The sequence below is a fragment of the Pomacea canaliculata genome, linkage group LG11 (genome assembly GCF_003073045.1).
Source record: "Pomacea canaliculata isolate SZHN2017 linkage group LG11, ASM307304v1, whole genome shotgun sequence".
NCBI lineage: Eukaryota > Metazoa > Mollusca > Gastropoda > Architaenioglossa > Ampullariidae > Pomacea > Pomacea canaliculata.
The window spans coordinates 19104852-19125532 of record NC_037600.1 but is presented as its reverse complement, the minus strand read 5'-3'; the positions used below and the strand labels follow the sequence as shown (position 1 = coordinate 19125532).

The 20681-nt window shown below is 38.2% G+C and overlaps 2 protein-coding genes across 4 annotated transcripts in view; one reads left to right on the top strand and one right to left on the bottom strand.

Annotated features, from left to right (window-relative positions):
* The first annotated feature begins 11 nt into the window (after positions 1 to 11).
* On the top strand, positions 12 to 4772 carry LOC112575380 (torsin-1A-interacting protein 1-like). The gene is made up of 2 exons (XM_025257206.1): positions 12 to 263; positions 799 to 4772. Exon 2 carries the CDS (start codon positions 800 to 802, stop codon positions 2069 to 2071), a length of 1272 nt encoding a protein of 423 aa, XP_025112991.1. The 5' UTR covers positions 12 to 263; position 799; the 3' UTR covers positions 2072 to 4772.
* A 201-nt stretch (positions 4773 to 4973) lies between these two features.
* Positions 4974 to 20681, bottom strand: part of LOC112575378 (neurogenic locus notch homolog protein 1-like) — a 50786-nt gene continuing 35078 nt past the window's right edge. For all 3 annotated transcript variants that reach the window (XM_025257201.1, XM_025257202.1, XM_025257203.1), the window contains 15 exons: positions 20443 to 20543; positions 20002 to 20206; positions 19413 to 19582; positions 18964 to 19143; positions 18600 to 18797; positions 17213 to 17427; positions 16103 to 16251; positions 15188 to 15404; positions 14372 to 14486; positions 14003 to 14168; positions 13561 to 13743; positions 13075 to 13226; positions 12793 to 12940; positions 12078 to 12175; positions 4974 to 11849 (listed from right to left, as the gene is read on the bottom strand). In XM_025257201.1, the coding sequence (XP_025112986.1) occupies positions 10584 to 11849; positions 12078 to 12175; positions 12793 to 12940; positions 13075 to 13226; positions 13561 to 13743; positions 14003 to 14168; positions 14372 to 14486; positions 15188 to 15404; positions 16103 to 16251; positions 17213 to 17427; positions 18600 to 18797; positions 18964 to 19143; positions 19413 to 19582; positions 20002 to 20206; positions 20443 to 20543 (3563 nt within the window). In that variant the 3' untranslated portion in view covers positions 4974 to 10583. The remainder of the gene's footprint in view (positions 11850 to 12077; positions 12176 to 12792; positions 12941 to 13074; positions 13227 to 13560; positions 13744 to 14002; positions 14169 to 14371; positions 14487 to 15187; positions 15405 to 16102; positions 16252 to 17212; positions 17428 to 18599; positions 18798 to 18963; positions 19144 to 19412; positions 19583 to 20001; positions 20207 to 20442; positions 20544 to 20681) is intronic.

Genomic DNA, 20681 nt, shown 5'->3' with positions numbered 1-20681 from the left:
AGCCCAATAATGTCATTTCACGAAGCGGCATTTTCAATTGAAAATTATGCAGAACCGATTGCTTACACATTTTTGTAGTATGTAAAAGAAGTTTTTGCCTATATGTTTCAGCAAGAAAAGCTTATATTCAAACCACAAATCTATCATACTATAATTATGCTCAAAATCAAAAGTTAAAACCGCGCGAGCTACAGGCATTCCCAGGATGCAAGCGTAGCCGAAAAACGTTTCCCCGGTTTAACGCTACCACTCGCGAACTCAAAGTAAGAACAAAATACTGAATCGAAATAAGAACTAGATTTTAAAAGATTTTAGCGTACTGTTAGATTTGATTATCATAGCATTTGATAATAAATACCCGGGCCCTTGTAACTAGTAGAGAGTAGTGCTAGGGCGGTCCTTGATCAGTCTTGGATGCTGACATTTGGCACATGTTATCTATTTCCGGCTGCATTGTTATGATTATTGTTGAATGATTAAATGAAGGTCCGTCGTCAAAACCCATTCTTTGTGTGCTAATTTATTAGTATTCCAATATTGGATGCTTCGAGATTTTTTACCTCGTTACAAATGAACTATGTTCAGCCGCTTCTGTAATAAGAGTGATTTGAAATTTCTTCGGTGATTATGTCGTAAAACGTCGATGATATCGAAATCAAGATGTTTCAACGACAATAAGAGCGAAGTATTTGTGCACTCATATATTTTTCTTCAGTTGATTTGGCTCGAAAGATGTTTTCGATTGCGTCCAGTCTACAGATTATGATGGATGAATTTAACTTATTTTTACTGTTTCAGGATGACACATAGATACTCCCTTCGAAGTCAAAAGAACCCCGGTGACAGATCAGATGATACAGATAAAAAACATGTAGAGAGCAGTCGGATGTATCCAAGAATAGGCATTCACAATAGGCAGATATCTGTAGACAGCTCAGATGGCACTGAAGAAGAAGATCAATTTACAGAAGAAGAAGATGCAAGTTTTGCATCACCCTCTTCAAGAAAGTCTAAAGATATGAACAGAAGCCATGGCAGCAATGTTTCATATTCAGATTCATCATTCCTTTCAACGACTGCCAGTGACTCATTTAGCTTTCACCACCCAGACTCTCCAAAAGCTGAATCATCTTCCAGGCAAGGGAACAAGTTGTACCCCAAGTTAAAAGATGTAGCTGAATCATCTTCCAGGCAAGGGAACAAGTTGTACCCCAAGTTAAAAGATGAGTCCTTGAATCCAGTGAGAGATAAAAGGAAACAAAAAGATGCATATGCTGTGTCTCCTGAAGCAAGTAAACAACATAAACACCAAACAACTGGCTTCCAGTCTGGGTTAAGCAGCAACAGACTGGTATTTGTAGTAGTAGCAGTAATAATATTTGCAGTAGCAGTGAGACTGGCGGTGACTTTTCTTTATAATAGACAAAATAAAAGTATCCAGAGCAATGGGGAGAATGACAAATTCAGTACTTTCTGTAACAAAATAGAAGAAAAGGCAGAACAGTTTCAGGCACAAAACTCTCGCTTGTGGAAAGTAGTAAAGTCTTCAGTGTATCATGTAATGCAGCCAGAAGAGTCATCTTATCCTGCTGTTCTGCTTCTGGCTGCAGAAAGGGGAAATATTTTTTTGGCTTCAGATCTTGCTGAAGCAGTGGCAACAGACTTTATAACTGTGATGCAAACATCCACTGGTCCATCAAAAGACATGCCACTCTCCTTAAATATCTCTCAGAAACTGGCTGGACTTGAGTCTGGAGAACAGAAGAAAGAGCTAGACAATTGGCTTAGAAATCGTTTTGAGCAGGCTCCAACCGCTGCAGTGCTGCATCATTTGGAAATCTTGAAAACTGATGCAGCCTTGCTTTTGCATGGTTACTGTGATGGCGATAATGCTCCCTATAAAAATGTTTTGCTGATACTTCTTGTGTACATGGATGACATGCCAGAAAATGATCGAAATGTTGAACTCTTTCTCTCCAGTGTCTGGACAAATGAGCACTCACTGGACAAAGTAGATGCATTGCTTAGCCGAATAGCTAACAACATAGGTATTATAACAACCAGAAGTTAGCAGGAAGTTCAGTTCTGCTTTTCATTGAGTCTTCAGCCATGGAATGGAAGGAAGAAATTTTGCCTTATTTCAGCCATTTTTAATAATTTGAAGACTAATACCCATTTGGGGTTTGTGCCAGTAAAGCTGTTAGAGATGTGGATCAAACATGGAAGGAAATGATCATTCAAAAAACAAAATTAAACGAAAAGCATCATCAACAGAAGAATATTTTTTCTCTGAGTATGGAACTTCCATAGTGATAATCAAAGACAAAGACAAAGATGTGCTGTGACCCTACATCCAACCTCATCTTCAACCATTAGCTGAACTCTATTGGGAGATAATTATCATTAATACATTGCTTAGCAGTACTCAACATTTAATATGCTTGTAAATATTTGTTTGACACATTAGCTAGAAAAGAAAACAATCCACAACTTGGGTATTAGCATATTTCTGCACCCTTGAATGTGATTCTAATTAAGGTAAAATCGCCTTAGACTGGCGTTATATAGCGTAGATAAATTTATAGTAAGTGGTTTTTTTCCCTGCATGATACATGATTTGAGAAGGAAGTTTATCATTCTACTTCTTTTCACGGAAGGACATTAATTCAAGTAGAGATCTATTTTGTCACCTTGTTAGTTTGCTGCGTTCCTGTCTTCACTTAGTTTTTATCAATAGGGCTCTTGGGTTTTCATATTTCTGGTTGTATAAAGCCTAGTTTGTGAACTATCCCATGGTAAGTTCTTTGCGATGTATCAAGTTTTCCCAATGTTGTCTAGCACGGTGTTCACATCTGGCCATGTGCAGTAGAGGCACAACAGCACTTTGGTTTTTCAGCCTAATCTTTGGGTCCTTTAACAAAGTATTTGCATGATAGCATGTAGTAACTGCTACTCCATTTGTCATAGTGAGGAAGCTAGGTGTGCATCTATTATTTGTAATGAAAAGACCTCTTTGACAATCACACAAATGACGATACAGTAAATAATAACAAACGTGTGATTTATATATAGCTCCTGATCACACTCATGAAGGAGCATGCTCTCAGTGCTTGTAACAAGAGTGAGATATGGACAGCATAGGAAGGACAGAGGGATAAACAACTAAAAGACAAACATAGAAGACAGGGGACAAAGAGGATTGAGAGTTTGATGAATCAGCAGAGGAAGATTAGCGACTAGTCAGTAGACGAGAACAAGTAAATGGCTTATCAGGTGGATTAGCAGGAAGTGGATTGTTGTTAGGAATAATGCTCATGGAACAGACATGTTATTAGTGCATATTTAAAGGATTTGATGATGAGTAGATGGTAGACATGGAAGGGGAGTAAGTTCCACTGTTTTGCAGCGTAGTAACTAAAAATCCTGTTAACACATGTGGCTGTTTTGGTGATAGGGATAGCATATGGTCATCAGACAAAAACCAAAGTTGTGTAGCTGGGATGTCAGAATTGTATATAACCCTCATCAATTTTTGGTAATGTGCATTGTTTTGTGAGGTGGGTTTGTATTGAGCACAGCATGCCTGAAATGTGCAGATCACATTTTCTGAATGCGTAGTGCATAGCAATTGATTTGTGGCTAATGGTCTAGCTTTTTCAATCCTCTTTAAAAGACCGCTGCTGAAGACATATAGGAATCTCATCCTAAATGGAAGAGGATGGCCAAGTTGTTGGTTACAACACTGGTGTCAAGGGTCAGTTACATGTTAACCAGTTTGATACCTGTGTGGAACAACATACTCCCCGCTCAATTGACCCAGCTGTTGAATAGGTACCTACATCCCTCTGAGGGAAAGTTTTGTAATAGTCCTCACAAAAAAAACCTTGCCCCTAGATAAAGTTTTTTATTTACGTTTTTCTGTCCCCTCTCCATCCAAATGAGAGGCCATGGGACTACATTATGCCGATTCCTCTTGCATGCTGAACTACATTTCAAAGTAGCAGTTCATTTTTCCCTCCCCAAGCTACAAATTAGGTTAGTTGGTGTACAGGTAATTTGATATATCTTTTATTCACCATGGAAAAGGAGGATTTCTCTATTATACACATTTCCTGTGATCCTTGTTTAATAAAAACAAATTTTTGTTTAAACTCCTGTGCATTTTATTGATATTTTGTGAGACTTTTCACTCTCTGCATCAATGGCCTATAGTCATTGATATGTTTGCAGCAGCACGTTTAGTATTAATAGTACTAGATTATCAAAATGGAACAAACTCTTTACCACTTTGCAATTGCTATGTGCAATTAAAAATATTTCCTGAATAAAATCATGTAGATTGCTCACCAAACAGCTTGCACCGTTTTGTTATAGTTAAAAATAACACAATATGATTATTTTTTTTCACCATAATAGGCACTTCTAATATTTATTGTAAATTTTAAAGAGTACTTAACACTGCAATTTGCTTACATATGTTGAAAGCAAGTGGCACACAATTGTACTATTTGCTTTCAAGCCTGGTGAACACAACAGTGGGATGCGAATGTGCTATGTTTAGATAACACTAGTGAGGAGTTGATGTTATCTCATATTGTAAGGTACAACAAGACAGTGCTGAGTTTATCCCTCTCAACTTCCTGGGAAAAAAATTAATTTAAAATGGGGTCTTGGAACACAGCAACAAAAGCATCATTTCTTAAAGGGATGATTGTGTCATTGTTGCCCACTACAGTCAATACTGTAATACAAATAAAATATAGAAGTTTCCAGTTTTGTGTTGTTGCTGTCTAAACTGGTTTGTATGGGCATTAGACAAGTGGACTTGAGATTACTTAATTAAAATCTTGCACCACTCTCCTCTGACCTCTTTATTACTGTCTGATATATGCATGTTTGTCTTGTTTTGACATTTCGTTCACACACATCTGACTACACACTTCACCTGTACCGTGATACTATAATGCACATTGTATTTACTGTACACTCTTTTAATTGATTCTGTAGTGAAAAACAGTCAACAAGTCAATGAAGTCTACATTGTACATATTAACCAGTCAAGTGCGATGCTTTATTGCTACAATGCAATGAGGTGATACAGAAGCTATGGATGAGAAGAAAGCATGTGCTTTGTCCAATATGCCTTTCAACACAATGGTAGCCACTGGTATAAATCAGCACATGCAAGCTGTGCCTTGTCTTGCCTTCAAGACAAGACCTACTCTCTCTTCAAAATACTTTTCTGACAAAAAATTTTGATTATGAAGCACCCAATATCCACAATACACCAAAAAATAAAATTCCTAACAAAACAGGAAGTCACTGGACATTTGGACCCTTGCCACTCACAGCACTCAACATACTAAGCCTGTATCTCCTGAAATCTTTTTTTAATTAACAGTCAACATTTCTGGCTGCAAGTTACTTGGCAGAAGACAAGACCACCAAGTACTCGTGAGCAAGTGTCTGATTTGCTAAACATTCACTTCAGATACCGAATCCATTAACGAAAAGCTTTACATCTGCATGTGGCCTGTGAGCTGCAAGTCAGACTTTTTTGGGGAGTCTTCAATTAAGTGGATAGAACTGTATACATGATGAGGCAATACTGGTACATGTGCAAAGATGCATAGCTGAGGGATAGGGGAAGTTTTTTTTTTTTCATTTTGCTTTTGCTTTGTCAAGTATAAAAATAGTATATAAAACCTATGATGAAATGAAAATGTTATATAAAGTCTAGGCATGAAATGAATATGGTATCAAAATGCAGCAGCATATTCATCAATATAAGGCTTAGATGTGCAACTGCAAAAGCATGATAAAAATATAATGCATGCTTTAAGAAACTGGATACGCACAAACGGTGGGCATGTTCCGGTTGAAAGGAGGAGGGGGTGGTAATAGCTGGCCATACTGTACATAAAATGTGCAGTCATGTGTTCAAATACAACTGCAGTATATACAACAAATGAGAACAATTATTCAATACAAAGCATGAGAAGGTGGGCTGATCTGCAGCAAGAATCAAAATACAAAAAATGCACCAAACGCTTTTTATCTTTTGAAAAAAAAAAGAGTATTTTATCATGCTCAAAGTAGATTATTTAGTAATTGTTTTAAAAATTCAGATACTGATATTTGGAAAAATCTCACCTTAATTACTTAATGTGCCACCACTTATACTGATAATATCTTGCTTGTCTTCCAAGAAAAATTTTTCTGTTTTGAGTATCAAGAACTCTGAAATCCAATGAAACCCAAACATCTACATGAGTTAAAAATAAGCATAAACATGCACCCAAGCAAAGGGGATGCAAACAAATGCCAGGAACAAGAGAATACTGACCCAGCATAATGTTAAACCCTGATGCCACAGTCACTGGCCTGTTAGGTAGTAATGCAACAATGATAAACTGAGAATCCAATGGTGGCACATCCACTACAAGACAGTGTATTTTCCCCAAACATATCTCTGGCAGTGAGAAACCAAGTATAGCCTCGCATTGCTTTTAAGTATACATTTGCAATAAAATTATTTGAACAAGGAGCCAAATGTCCTATGTTTTGCTGCCAATGCTGAACCTGCTTTGACATTCTGGAACTACACAAGACAAAATATGCAAGGCAAACAAAAAAAAAAATTACTATATAGTGAAATTTACAGTAACATCCTGTCAAAAATATTAACAAAGTCAAAAAAATAAAAACAGGAGAAAAGACAATAAATATGCAAATGCCCTATCTACTGAACGTTATGCAAATACATGTATTGCGGGTGGTCAACAGACTATATGTACAAAAGATGCAGCAGCATTCTGTAGACCAACATACAGCATAGGAACTGTTCCAACACCACGCTGTCAGCAGCAGCTTCAACTAAACCACATGAAATGCATACTAACCATATGAGATGTGTGCTAAAGTGAATACCTTTGACTGATTTACATCTTTGCTCAAATTATTAAAGCAGCTATATATGGTTTTTACAAACTGGCCTTGGCAATGCATTTCACATTAGATTTCCCTCTTCTTAAAAAAAAAAATAACAAACAAAAAAAATCACCAAATGATGGGAAATCACAAAGATACAAAGGCAGTTTCAGCAAAAGCACTATAAGGATCCAGGAAAATTTTTTACTTTTTAATTTTCTTTCAGAACATTTTTGACTGCTTAATAAAGTCTCCCACACATTTAGATCACAATGATGTAGGTGGATGGCAAGAATTTAAAAAAAATTTTTGTTTAGAATATCTTGCAATGTCATTTCTTGGTGCCATGAAACATGTCTACCATGAAAGGTCCTTATGATCATGCAGGGGACTGTATTCTGTATGATTCGAGGTTTCAAAGTGCAGGCTACTTTTAGCTAATGATTTATAGATTTATGGGAATGAAATGGAGGTAAATAAATCTTGTTTAAAAATGAAGAACAAATGTCAGTTAATTAAAATGTTTCCTGCTCAAGCAAGTCTTAATCATATAGACAGATAAAACTTGTGAAACAAACTACTAAACCTTAGATTATCAAGTCTACAGGACCCCGGCAGAGGTCGTCTCAATCAAATGCACAAAATGATTACGATAACACAAGACTTCAATACACTACATGCAAGAATAATTTTTAAACAGGAAGTCATGCATGAAATACAATTACAAAAACCCATAAGCAGCAATCATGCCAATGCTGGAGAAGCATTCAAAATGCTGAATTTGTTGTATAATGAGATGTAACAGCAAGTTTACGTATAATAATAATAATAAAAAAAAAAGGTGGCGAAGGGGAGGGGGGAAGAGAGCTGAAAATCAAAATGTGACACTGATAACGGAAAAGATATAAGCACACTAGAAATGTACTGGAATGGATTTATCCCACGCCATTTATTTCCTCTGGCAGTGTGGGCTTGGTCCATGGAATCATAATTCAATTTTCCCCAGCCAGAGCAAACATGGTTCAATTAGAGAGATCATTGTTTGAATGGGACAGCAGTTTATATTACAGAAACCAACTCTCCTCCAATGCCAACATGGCAAATAGTACTGCATGAACATTCTTACATTTTATATCCCATTACGTATTTTGATCATTTCTTATTTTTTAATGATTACTTAAAAGTCCCAAAGCTGCCTTTCAGTTTTCATGAAAATATATGCATTAAAAAAAAAAAAAGAGATTTCCAATGACCTACCATTTTTTTTTTGTGCTTACTTTTCAATTTGAAGCCCGTCATGTTTAAGACATCTCTTTTTTCATGGTGCCACATCAGTAAAACATTTTTGTAACCATCACTTTCTCTCACTCCTATTCCAAAAAGCTTTTCTGTACAAATGAGCATAAATGTATGTGTACATAACCCCCACTCCCTCTCATACACACACTTATCTCCTTCCTAGCAAACTCAACTTCAAAAGTCCAGAATATTCATGAGTATTCCTGTAAATACTTTTGTTTGCTTATTGTTCACTTGTCTTAAAATAAGCTTTTGTTCATTGACTCCAAAAAGCAGTTAAGAATTTAAGGAAAAAAGAGAAATGCTATGACTGAAAAGATAAATACTATGACTGAAAAGTGTTGACCCAGTGTTTGTTCCAGTTAGCTCAAAAGCGTGTCTTGACAGGGCTTTAATTAAAAAAAAAACTTTAGTGAGCATCCCTTTAAACTCCTCACATTTCCTAACCCCACAAAATGGCCAATATTCTAGTCAGTGGCAAAGAATCACAAAGTGATACATGTATCAGCAGCACAGCCACAACACATGTACAGACATAATGTGACAATAACTCACTGAGACATCTACAAAGAGATCTGCGCAAAATACAATTGTATGAAACTGATCATCAAAATATACTGGTAATAAATTGTCCATTTGTGACTACTTTTCTTCTCTCCACCTGTATGGATCAGTCACAGAACAGTAAGGCACCAATGTTACAGCTTGATACATCCTACAATAAGGTTTTCAAGCAAGTGTAGACAGCAACTGACACCTTTCCATTCTCACACAGTGCACTAAAGCAAACTGCCGTTTTCTGGATATTACACCAATACTTTCTTCGTGTATTCAAGGCGCTAGCAGAAAAACATTTCTTTGCAAAAATAACTGAAAGAAATCTGGTTGAACATTTTCTTGCAAAGACTAGAAGAAAATGAACTAATCTTGTAGATAAAATTCCTTTTAAACTGAGCAAAGACTAGATCTGATGTGGGAATAAAGAAAATCAAAAGATATCGAGACCAACATTGGTGTCAAAAATTAAAAAAAATATCAAAAGGATCAGACATTTGTTACAGAGAGAATACATAAGATGAATTTAGTTTGCATTTTACTGACAAAAATAAAATATCATGCTCAGTAAGACAGACTTTCTAATGTTCCCACAGTTGGTAATTTTCATGTGTGCTCTTATGATTTTGAGATAGTCCTGAAAAGCATTGCATGGATGTCAGAAACCGAAGTTTTTGGAAGTGATTATACTTTGGAAGGTTTGAATTTTGTTAAGTTTGAATGCAAAAAATTTGATTTCATCTTTTATATATATAGAAGAAATTTTCTTTATTATAAGTCCTGTCTGTCTGTGCAAGTAAAATAAGTAAAATGCAAGTGGAAGTCAAGAACACAGAAAAGAAAAAAACTTACAAAAAAAGTTAACTGTTGTCTTCTTGTCTAAAGCATTCAAAATATTACTAATCTGCCAGATTTCTTGTAATTCTTTCATTAAAAAAAATCTGTTAAAGGGCATTAAATACAAATTTAACCTAACCCTGAAAGAAGTGCACCTAGAGAGTGCCAATATTGATCTGTGTTAGTTTTCACTCTCAAGACAAAGAAACACACCTGTTTGTACAGGCTTTGCATGCAGCAACACCCAAAAGCTCAACCTCATCGTGCACATTGAAACATGTAACATTTCTGGGTCACAAGAATCCACTTCATTCCAGGTCACTTAAATGTGTTTGTTCTCTTAACACAAAACAGCTGTCCATCATCAGCAGCCAGTATTAAACTGTCCTGTAACTCCAATTATTTTCATGCTAGGTCATGAGCAGACAGCAGGTCTTGCACATCCCAAAATGAGAGCATTACCTCAACCTGGCTTAACTGCCTTTGATGATTAGCTAGACCACCTTTTTGACCCTGTGTAATAATAAAGTCCATAGGAATAATGTTTGTACATGGGAAATAAAAGGCTGCCTTCTTCCACAAAGCATGCCACAGCTTCCCAGCTACTACACAAAAGCTGTCAGGAAGAGCAACAACAACAAAAAATGGTAGCCACAGAAAATGCACAATTCTTATAAATTTTCAGCTGTATTCTTCATGCTGACAAGAAAACCACACAGAAATCTTGTGCAAAGAACAGTGCTTTTTGAGTCACCGCAATAAACAATGATGAATCAATTCTGCAGTAGATGATAAGGTTTCTAAAAATCTTTACACAGACTATATTTTTGTAAAGATGTCACAGCATTTTTCTCCATCACTTTACAAACATAATGTTCAGAAATGCAAGCATTCACAAGCATAAGTTGCATAAAACAAGAAGGCAGCAGCAGCAACAATGATAAGGCATGGAGATGCACACATCACAAGTACACAGGGTCTGTCACACGCTTTGTCTGACCAGAAACCTGTGAAATGAGTGGAACTGGGCTGGATATGCCCTCAGACCAGTCTGACTGAGCTGAGTGCGGTGAACAGCTGGACCACTGTCCTGGAGAGTCTGGGGAAGGAGTCAGGTAGTGGTGGTCAGGCACAACAGTAGGTATGTGCTGTGGTGGAGAATCGCTTTGATGACTGTGCTGTGATGGCGGAGTTGGGTACTGGTCAGGTGTGAAGGTCTGAAGGGGCAAAACTGACTGTTGCTGCTGCTGGTGGTGCTGTTGCTGCAGAAGTTGCTGTTGCATTATCTTGGTGGTGAGCGCAGGGGAGAAGACAGGAATGGTATGGGAGTCACAGCCACCGGTAGCAGAGCTTGGTGCATGAAACAAGTAGTCAGGCAATTGTGAATGCTGTTGCTGCTGAGCTGCCCTTTGCATTGCCTGAATGTGGGTTGGGGAGGTAGGCAGGGTCTTGGCTGCTTTGATGGGAGAGGGGACTGCATGGTTTGGAGGGCTGGGGGCTGCTTTAGGCTTTGGAAGCACAGGTGGGGGAAGTTGCTGCTGTGGGTGCAGAGGCCAGTCAAGAAAATGATCCATAGGGTTGCTGTAATGAGCGTTCATCACTCTATAGTCATCCAGCACTGGCTGCGGCACACTCGTCACATCTTCCAGCCCACTTCGCCCACCTTGTTGCTGCTGTTGTTGCTGCTGCTGCTGTTGGTGCAAAGAGACCAAGGCAGCATTTTCATAACGAGGAGGAGGTGTAATGTCATAGCAGGGTGGAGAATGCGAGTCCACAGAGTACCCTGGTGAAATTGTGCCCACGGATGAAGGTTCACTGTGCGACTGCATTGCAGTGCCTGTGGGAACTTGCGTGGCTCGCTTTTTACGAGGCTTGCTTCTGCTGACATTAGCGGGCGGAGCCTTGGTGTGAGTGGGGGAGACCACACTGGCTTTGGAAGCCTGCTTGGTGGTGCGGCGCTTGGTCTGTTTTGGCTGCTTGCCTTGCTGCACAAAGGCAAGAGGCGCAGGGGAAGTACCATGAGTAGGGCCCAGGCATAGAGGAGTAGGGGAATTCATTTTATATTGATCGAGAAGTTGCACGATGTCATGATGTCGCCGTTCAAGTGCAACATCCCTTGGAAGACGATCCATGTGATCAGTGATATTCCTGTTTGCGTAGTGGTCTAGCAATATCTGGCACACATTATAGCTACCCTCCTTACTGCCCAAAAACAATGGAGTTTCATCCTGAAATATATTAAAAAAATATATAACCAATATATTTGTGATAAGCATTAAAAGCATGCCAACATACATCTGCCTTCCCAAATACGTAGTTCTGTGATTGAAAAGACAATGCACTAAATCAAGTTTAATTTGCATACACTTATTTCTTACCTATGCTGGAAGATCTTAAGATTTTATAGGGACAAAAATAATGTGAAAATGCACAAAAACACTGAAAGGTGGACTAACCTTATTATCCTGGGCATCACGATTGGCATTGTGTTTTAACAGCGTCAGAACGGCATCAGCATTGTTGACAGCTGCCGCCCAATGAAGTGCTGTTCGACCTGAAAAATGCAATTACACCACAGACTTTAAGCTCACTAGTTTCTGCTCTATTTAAGTGTAACAATCTGGTATGAGAGACCAAAAGGATAATCATCTTAGCATCTAAAGGGCAAAGATTTGGATACACTTCTCCCTGCCCTGTTCCTTGAGACAACCTTGCCATCCCATACTCGACAACCTCTCATCATTACCTCCACTTCTTGTACTCCGCTACCTCTCATCCTCACCTCTCTTCTCCGCTACCACTCACACACCCCTCTCTTTACCCGACATTTCATTCACCCCTTCTCTTCTTCCATTTTTTCATTCACCCCTTCTCTTCTTCCATTTAAGTGTACTAGAAGATAATTCTGATGGGCACCATATCTGATTTTGTTTAAACTTCAGATTGCAGATTTTATATCTATTTACTTACACTCTTTCAACAAGATATATAAGAAAAAAACATGCAAAACACTGTATTTTGTATTTGATAGAATTTTGTGCATGAATTATTGTTGCCTTCATGGTAGCTTTATGGAAGGATGTGTTTGATGATATTGTTTCTGATAGAACAGCATGGGATACTTGCATCGTAAGATGACTAGATGACTAGATGCATGATGGCATGACTCACCTTTGTTATCTGTAGCCTCTATATCTGCTTCTGCATTGATGAGATCTTCTACCATCCCCTCAATAGCAAGACGAGCAGCAAGGATAAGGGGTGTGGTCCCACAAAACATGCGAGCATTTAGATTTGTGGAACGATTGCGAAGCAAGATCTGAATTTAAAAAAACAAAAACAAATTGTGGCCATCATAGTCATATATATTTAACAAAAATGTAACACGATCTTTATGATACTGATCTAAAGGAATGTAACTTGGCATAAATGCTAACTATAAACATACTGCACCTGGAAAACACCCTGTGCATCAGCTGCTACTGCTGTATGCAGCGGTGTACGGCCAGTGCTGTCTTGGGTATTTGGGTCAGCACCTGCATCCAGCAATACTTTAGCTGCATCTGCCCGAGCATATCTGGCTGCCAGGTGCAGCGAGGTTTCACCTGTCAACAAATGGCTAATATATACACAAAAAAGCAAGGAAGGCTGATGCTGTACATCATTTTTTTTTAAGAACCAAAGCAGAAAATAAAAATCCTTGACTGAAATGACACTACTTCTATGTACATAGAAAAGCAAACCCTTGCACACGGTCTTTCATGTGTGTCTCCTAATCCCCCCTATATTTACTGTCTTAAATGAGAAAGTAAAAGTTTGTGTGTGTGTGGTGGGTGAGGGTATTGGGTGTGGAAAATCAGCAAATGAGACACAAAAATACAAATCAACCATGGCAAGAAACAAATAGAAAAAAATTTAATAGAGACAAGAGCAACTGACCCGTCCGATCTGTTTGTGCGTTGATTGCAGCCCCCTGCATGAGGAGACTGGTTATGACATCAACGGAAGTGTTGTCACTGTCACCTCCTTCTCCAGACCCAGATGCTGACCCACTCTCATCTTCACAGCCAAGCTCCAGGCCTCCTCCACGGAAAGAAGCCAGCATGAGAGGAGTTAAGCCATCTGGGAAAAAACACATAGTCATATTTGTAGATAATTCTTTGAGGCAACCATTCAGAAACAATTTTTCGACATTTCTGTTGTTTCAAGGGTCTGGATTTGAAAAATGACATAATTTGTAAAAATGTTATAGTAAAATTTATTAGTATTTCCAATGCACACTTTATTGCATCTGACTGAAAGATGAAGACTGTAAAGAAACATTCTACTCAATCCATTTGCATCCACAGAACTAAAGTTTGTCCCTTTGCCCAAAACTTACCTGGTCCTCTAACATCAACATCTTTCACCCCACTAAGCTCTTCTCCCTGTGGAGGGGTCAAGGCCAACAAGGAAGGGTGTGCCATGTTAGCTGCCTGCAGATGCTGTGGTGTCCACTGGCGTTGGTCCATGTGCGTGCTTTCGCACCCCTCACCTTCCTTTGTCACCTACAAAGAAACACAAGATCACATACAGGACTTTCAAGCTAAGGAGGGAGAAGGATGGGAAATCAGTAATTTTTAACTTTTTTTCTCTCTTCAGTTTTGTATCAAAGCCATCCAACATACCATGCCAGAAAACTGAGAGGAACAAAAATTTATTAAAAGGTAAGGAAGATATATTAAAGTTTCCAGAAGCAAGCAAGGCACACCTTGGCTCTTTTTGGAAGTGGATGATCCTCTTCATCCTCCTCGCCACAGTTCTCATTGCTAGGAGGTGGTGAGGTATGATTATCATTATCATCCATGGAACCTTTTTGGATGTGGCTGGAAAAAATATAAACCATAAATTTTATCACTGTCATTTATGTTAATAAAGGACTTTCCTGCCTTATTCTTTTCTTTTCCATTTTTCTCGATTAATTTGTTTTACAATATTTACATTGTTTCAACTTTATTTAAAATGAAAAAGTGATACCTTCATGTTAAGGCTTGACCTTCATAAATATGTATATAAGGCTATATAATAAGAATAGGATTTATATTGTGCATTTCCCTGCATGGAGGCAGCTCAATAGGCTTCAGAAGAGCCAAAGGGGGAGGGAGAGGAGGAAATTGGTGTTTTACGCTGAGCCAGCAAATATATCACAAGACAGCCATCCCTGTAAATAGATGCCACATGCAGAGGAAGAACAGCGTGCCCGAGACAAGAGTTGAACCCAGGACAACCTATTCTTGCTGTATTGGTGACAGGCGCTAACCATTGCACTATTGGACCACATTTGTAAGTGACAGTAGGTACCCTACGATAACAGTTTATCCCAGAGGGCAAATAGGGGAAGCTGGATATGACAGAGACCAGCATCATGACCAGGCAAATATTGCCAGGAACACAAAGCAACTCAGAGATAGAAGGAACAGTCAGGGTAGACAGATTTCACTAGGCATATTATGTGTGGGTGCATGCAAGCGTGCTTCTGTAGTCTGATCAGTGATATTTTGTAAACAAGTTAGCAATTAGGTCTTACTTCATTTCTTCTCCATCAGGGCCACGGCGACTGACTGGTTTCGAAGATTCTTGGTGATGAAAAAAGCCTTCTGGGAACCATGTAAAGCCTCGGACACGTTTACGGGAAACAACAACTATGACAACGATGGTGATAACCACTAAAATGCCACAAGCAGCTACTACCCATACCACGGGTACATTTGACGACGGAGGATCAGTGATTGGAACAGTGTCCGCTGTAAAGATATAAAAATCACCATAAAGAATGCATTCCTGTAAAGTGTAAAAAAAATGATTTATTGTACTGACAAGCAGCAAAAAAGCTGGAGTAATGTCATTATTTTTGCACTAAAGTATCTTCACTAAAAAGTGAGTTTTACCCACATGAACTGTGAATGCTTAGTATGCCATGTTATTCAGGGTTTGTAATGACCCACCCAAAAGAAAGAGAAAATCTGATCAGCCCAGATCAGGAATCCACAAGTTTAAATCACTCTTGACAAGAAGGGACTCGTGCATAAACCATAAAGACATGTTCAGCTGACAAGGATGAATTTCTGAAGATATGCAGAGAGATATTAACACTTATCAATACAAGTATAACATGAAATTCTCCATCCAGCTCCACCTCCATTTATTTTTCGTGCCATACCATCAAATTTATCAGACTGCATCATTTTCAACTGGCACAGTTGATTATTTCCTCACACCCATTCAGAGTAGACATTTCCCCACATTTTTATTAAATCATACCTATCAAAAGGTATGACCGCAAAAATCCCACTATTCTCTCGAGCCAGGTCTTTTTTCAAAAATTATTTTGAATCTTAAAAAGGCGGAGAATTTAAAATCTTAATTACCCTAACAGCCTTGTAAAGTAATACCTTTTAAATCAATATTTCCTCATATATATATATTCAATATGTATGCTCACTTCCAACTTTGTACACAGGCGCAGAGAACTCTGTTCCACCCTCCCTCAAAGCAGCTGCCAGGAACTCAGCAATCCGTTCAGTTGTGTCAAAGCACAAATCAAAACTTTTGCGACAACCTCTGTTGTCGATTTCAAGAAAAACTTGAGTTCTGTGGATAAACAAATAGTTAATTTGGGATAAGTTTACATTTTCCACTGTCACCAAAAGGAAGATAATCTCATTTACAAACCAAGTCTATCTACCTGTAGCATAAACAGAATCTTTATTACTTCCTGCAATTTTCTTTTCAACAGTTTCTGAGGACACTTCCTGCAGGCCATAGAACAACTATTGTAAACAGCTACTTTTAACTAAACCCCATACATTTTGCAAAAGGTGAAAGTGATTTCTGAAATTAATTTCTGGAGATGTCTGGTAAATACAGTAGTGTTCAGTTTAGTAAATGAATCTATTAATTGGAAGATTCTAAGCTCTGTGAACAGTAAGGATTTAGTAAGCGAACCTGTCGTGAACCTTGGGGAAAGGATATGCAAAGACGGCAAGAGGTGTTGCAATTGCCGCTGCCTTGGGCTAACTACACTCTCAATACCTCTGCCATCTCACGCCGACATGTTATTGTGTAAGCAAAACACACTTAATTCCTAGTAAAGCTTCAATCGACTCCGAGCCCCAGCACATGTCCCCAAAAACCAACTCAAGGCAATTTAGTGTATCAAGAAAATTAATAATAACTGAGAGTTTTTACACATCAATGACAAAGTTACAATAGCTTCAATTTCAATTATGGCTTGCTTATGGCTTACAATTCCCTAGGCTAATCCAGGTATCATGAGTCACTACCTTAACCCTCTTAACATCCAGTGCGAATTTTGATGGACAAAAGACCAGGTCATTGTTCGGTTATGTGATCTATCCTATGCGTGCATCTGTTTGACTTGTGGAAAGCAAAAGTGTGGAACCAACACTATAGCCCTATTTCGAGTTATCATATGACAAAACCAGACTAATTCCATATAAATCTATTGGCAATTTAGTTATGATGTTAGGTTAAATCAAGCTTGAGTAAACTGGGGAAAAGGTCAACTTTAAAGGAAGAGCTGCTATCTCACCCGCTGATTTGCAAGGTTGCCTCGGTGACTGAACGAGGACTTCGGTCTCGAAAAATAGAAAGCACTTGTCGCCGAGAACGATAAAGACTTTCGTCCATGACAGCCGATCCTGAACTGGCTCCATTCCAAGGGTAGATCATTTCCTGATTTTTGCTATCCCGTTTGACACGCACATTTGCCCGCAGAAGATGGCTCAGTTCGCGCATAAATGTCACCTTTATAAAAGAAAATGTTTTTAAGGGTCAGAATATTGCAATATAATATTTCACAGACAGTGCTTGCTATATGGCAGCTGCGCTGAAATAAATTCTAAACAAACTAACTAGATGCTAAATACATGCTGAGCAAAGTGAAAATCTGGTAAATTCACAAAAACAATAACCGGCGTTAAGTCTTGGAAGGCAACATTCAACAGCGTGCAATTTTTTCATACAGTAAAACCTCCATATTAAGATTTACTAAATCCACCAAAATCAGGTCATAACTGAGTGAGGTTATAGTAGGGAGATCAACCAGTCTGTTGGTCATGCTTATTCTGCCACTATTTCGCTTCATTGAAGATTTATAGCAGAACTCTCCAGGTAAGAATAATCAATACATGTGTACTCAAAGATGAAATCTTAAAATTTGACATTTTTTTTAAAAAAATGTTATTTCTTTTTTAAAAAATGCAATAAAACACAGTCACAAGAACTGTATTTTTATAAGCCTATGACTTCTGCAAAAGGTCATTAATGAAGCACAACTGACTGACGTGCATTGGTACAACAATGAACATAGGCCAGTCATTTTCACAATTAAACCTAGATTGCCCCAGCTATATTGACCTCCCATCTGTCAAACTGACCCTGCCATGACCATAATGTCCCATGCAAGACCACATGGTCCCTAAACATAAAGTTGAATCAACCAGGCCCAGGCTAAATGACTGCCTGAGCAGTGATGACTGTTTGAAACAGAACATATGCATTTAAAACAAGAAACTTTAAAATAAAGAATAATGACAACAAATGCTTTTTTATTTTAAAGAAAACAAACAATGATTTAAGAGAAAACTGAATGAAAAATGTACAACTGTGTATTGCCAAGCTGCCATTTTTGTAAAGATAATGGCAGAACCTGTCATCATGGTTAATTTGACTGGTGGTAGATATGACTGGAGCAATACGGTTTGGATTGAAATGACCAGTGACCCAATGAACAAGCAGTCTATTCAATATGTACTTTATTTTACATGATTTCTGCCAAAAATTTTAATATTTGGTGAATGGTTGGGTAAAAAAGCATTTTATTTCAAAATGTACTTTTTTAACGTATTTTACTGTAGCTGGGTATTAATAATGCAAAAAGTTTTCAATCACAAGTAAGGAGTATATGGCAGGCCTACCTTGACAGTCAGAAAATTATCCATTGTCAGGAGAACAATAATGTAAAGTTTCCCTGGCACAAGCTGTTCAGGTGTGTCATCACAGTCAAGCCCATCCCAGTCACAAGAGCGAGTGTTGCACTCCGGGTTACACACACCATTATGGTACATCTTCCGACAGTACAAGTCAGAGACTGGGTTGCAATCACCCACTGGTTGCTAAAATAAAATAGAAATCACATTTGGTTCTTAGTACAGTTAAACAAACCAATGGATTTATTTTTGTATATAACTAGACACCTTGCTTATTCATGTTTCTTAAAATGCTCATACATGATATAGCTACCTGGATCCATTTTTTTTTAAATACGACAAAAGAGCATACCAGGCAATCGAAACCATCATAGAGACACTGCTGAGTGTTGCACTGAGCCTCACAAATTCCATTCTTGAAGAGCTGCCAGCATGAAATTTCCTGAACTTGCTGCGTGCAGTTCTGCCATGGCTGCATTCCGAATGTGCACTCTAGCCCATCAAAGCCACATGCTGGGATGTTGCAGTCCGTCTACATACAAGCATATTTACCATCAGTCACGAAGATGCTTAATAAGATAAAAATCATAGCAAATTTGTAATAAACACACAGATCCAGACCTGTATTATCCATTTAATTCATTGGAATGAACATGAGAATTATTATAAAGTCTCTCATGAGACTTCAAAACTGCTTCTGCAATCTGCTTTAGATAACCTTTCAGCTGTACAAATTAACAACAGTGCCACCTAAATTGGATATAGATAAATTATGAATACATAATCAAATATGTTGCTTACATCACATCTTCCATTGCCAGTCTTAGAAGAACAGTTGTGCAGACTGCAGAGATTTGAGGGTGCTGCAGTTGGTGAGGTGACAGGTCGCCCAATGCCACCTTTGAAGTTCTCATCATACACCTGGCAGTGCACACCAGTCCAATGTAAAGGACAGTTGCACTCATAGTAACCTGCACAAAGCACACAGTCCCTAAGAAAAACTACATTCAAGAGAGAAAGAGTAAGGCTGAACACACTAATGAGTCAGAAAAGGAAAAACATTAAAGGCTTAAGATGAGGAGTGTTTAATTTCAACTCTATGACTGCCATTTTTTATCACTAGTGCTTAATTGCAAAAACAAAAATCTCAAGATAGGTTTGTGCTACGGAATTAAGTATAGTTTAATGAGCACAAAAACTATTAAATTTTGCAGGAACATAACCTGGATTATCACAGTAAAGGAATGCTGTCATTTCGCTTAATATTTCATCCAAAAGTCTGACCATTAGACTGCATCAAGTGCGGTTGTTCGCCATACCATGAGTTCATTAATCTGATGTTTAGCATTTAACAATAAAAGAATCCATATTTCTATAACAGATAATTTACCAATTCTATCCAAGCACTGGCCATTGTTGGTACAGGGGGATGACTGGCACTCATTTGTAATGTCCTCCTCACACTGTTCCCCCGATGCTCCAGCAGGACACACGCAGAGGTAGCCATCTTGTTGTGGCTGGCATGTGCCTCCATGTAGGCAAGGTCCACTTTCACATGCAGATGATGTGAATTCACAGTAGCTGCCAGAGTAACCCTGCAAAATCAAAGTCCAGTGACAGTTACAAATGACATAAAACATAAAAAAACTTGACAAAGGGCACATTTAAAAAAATAACAAAAACCACTTCTTCTTATAGGCCAGATAAAACTGAAAATACACAGCATGCTAATGTAATAGTATATCTGCTGGAAAAAAGCATCAGTATCTGGATGGTTAATTTACTTTATGGGTTCCTTGGCATTCTCTGACAACATTTAATCTGTGATTACCTGGGGACAGTGACACACAGGACCTTGGTCAGAATCCGTACAGGTGCCCTGATGACGACAAGGTTGCTGGTCACATTGAAGGCGTGTCTCACACCTTGCTCCTACAATCAGACAAAACTGAATATCATACACTGATGTTGAAAGAAAATCCTAAAATAGAAGAACTTAGAAAAGAAAATGTACTTGTGATTTAGTGATATGACAAAATGCCTTTTGGTAATACAGAAAAATAAGACTAA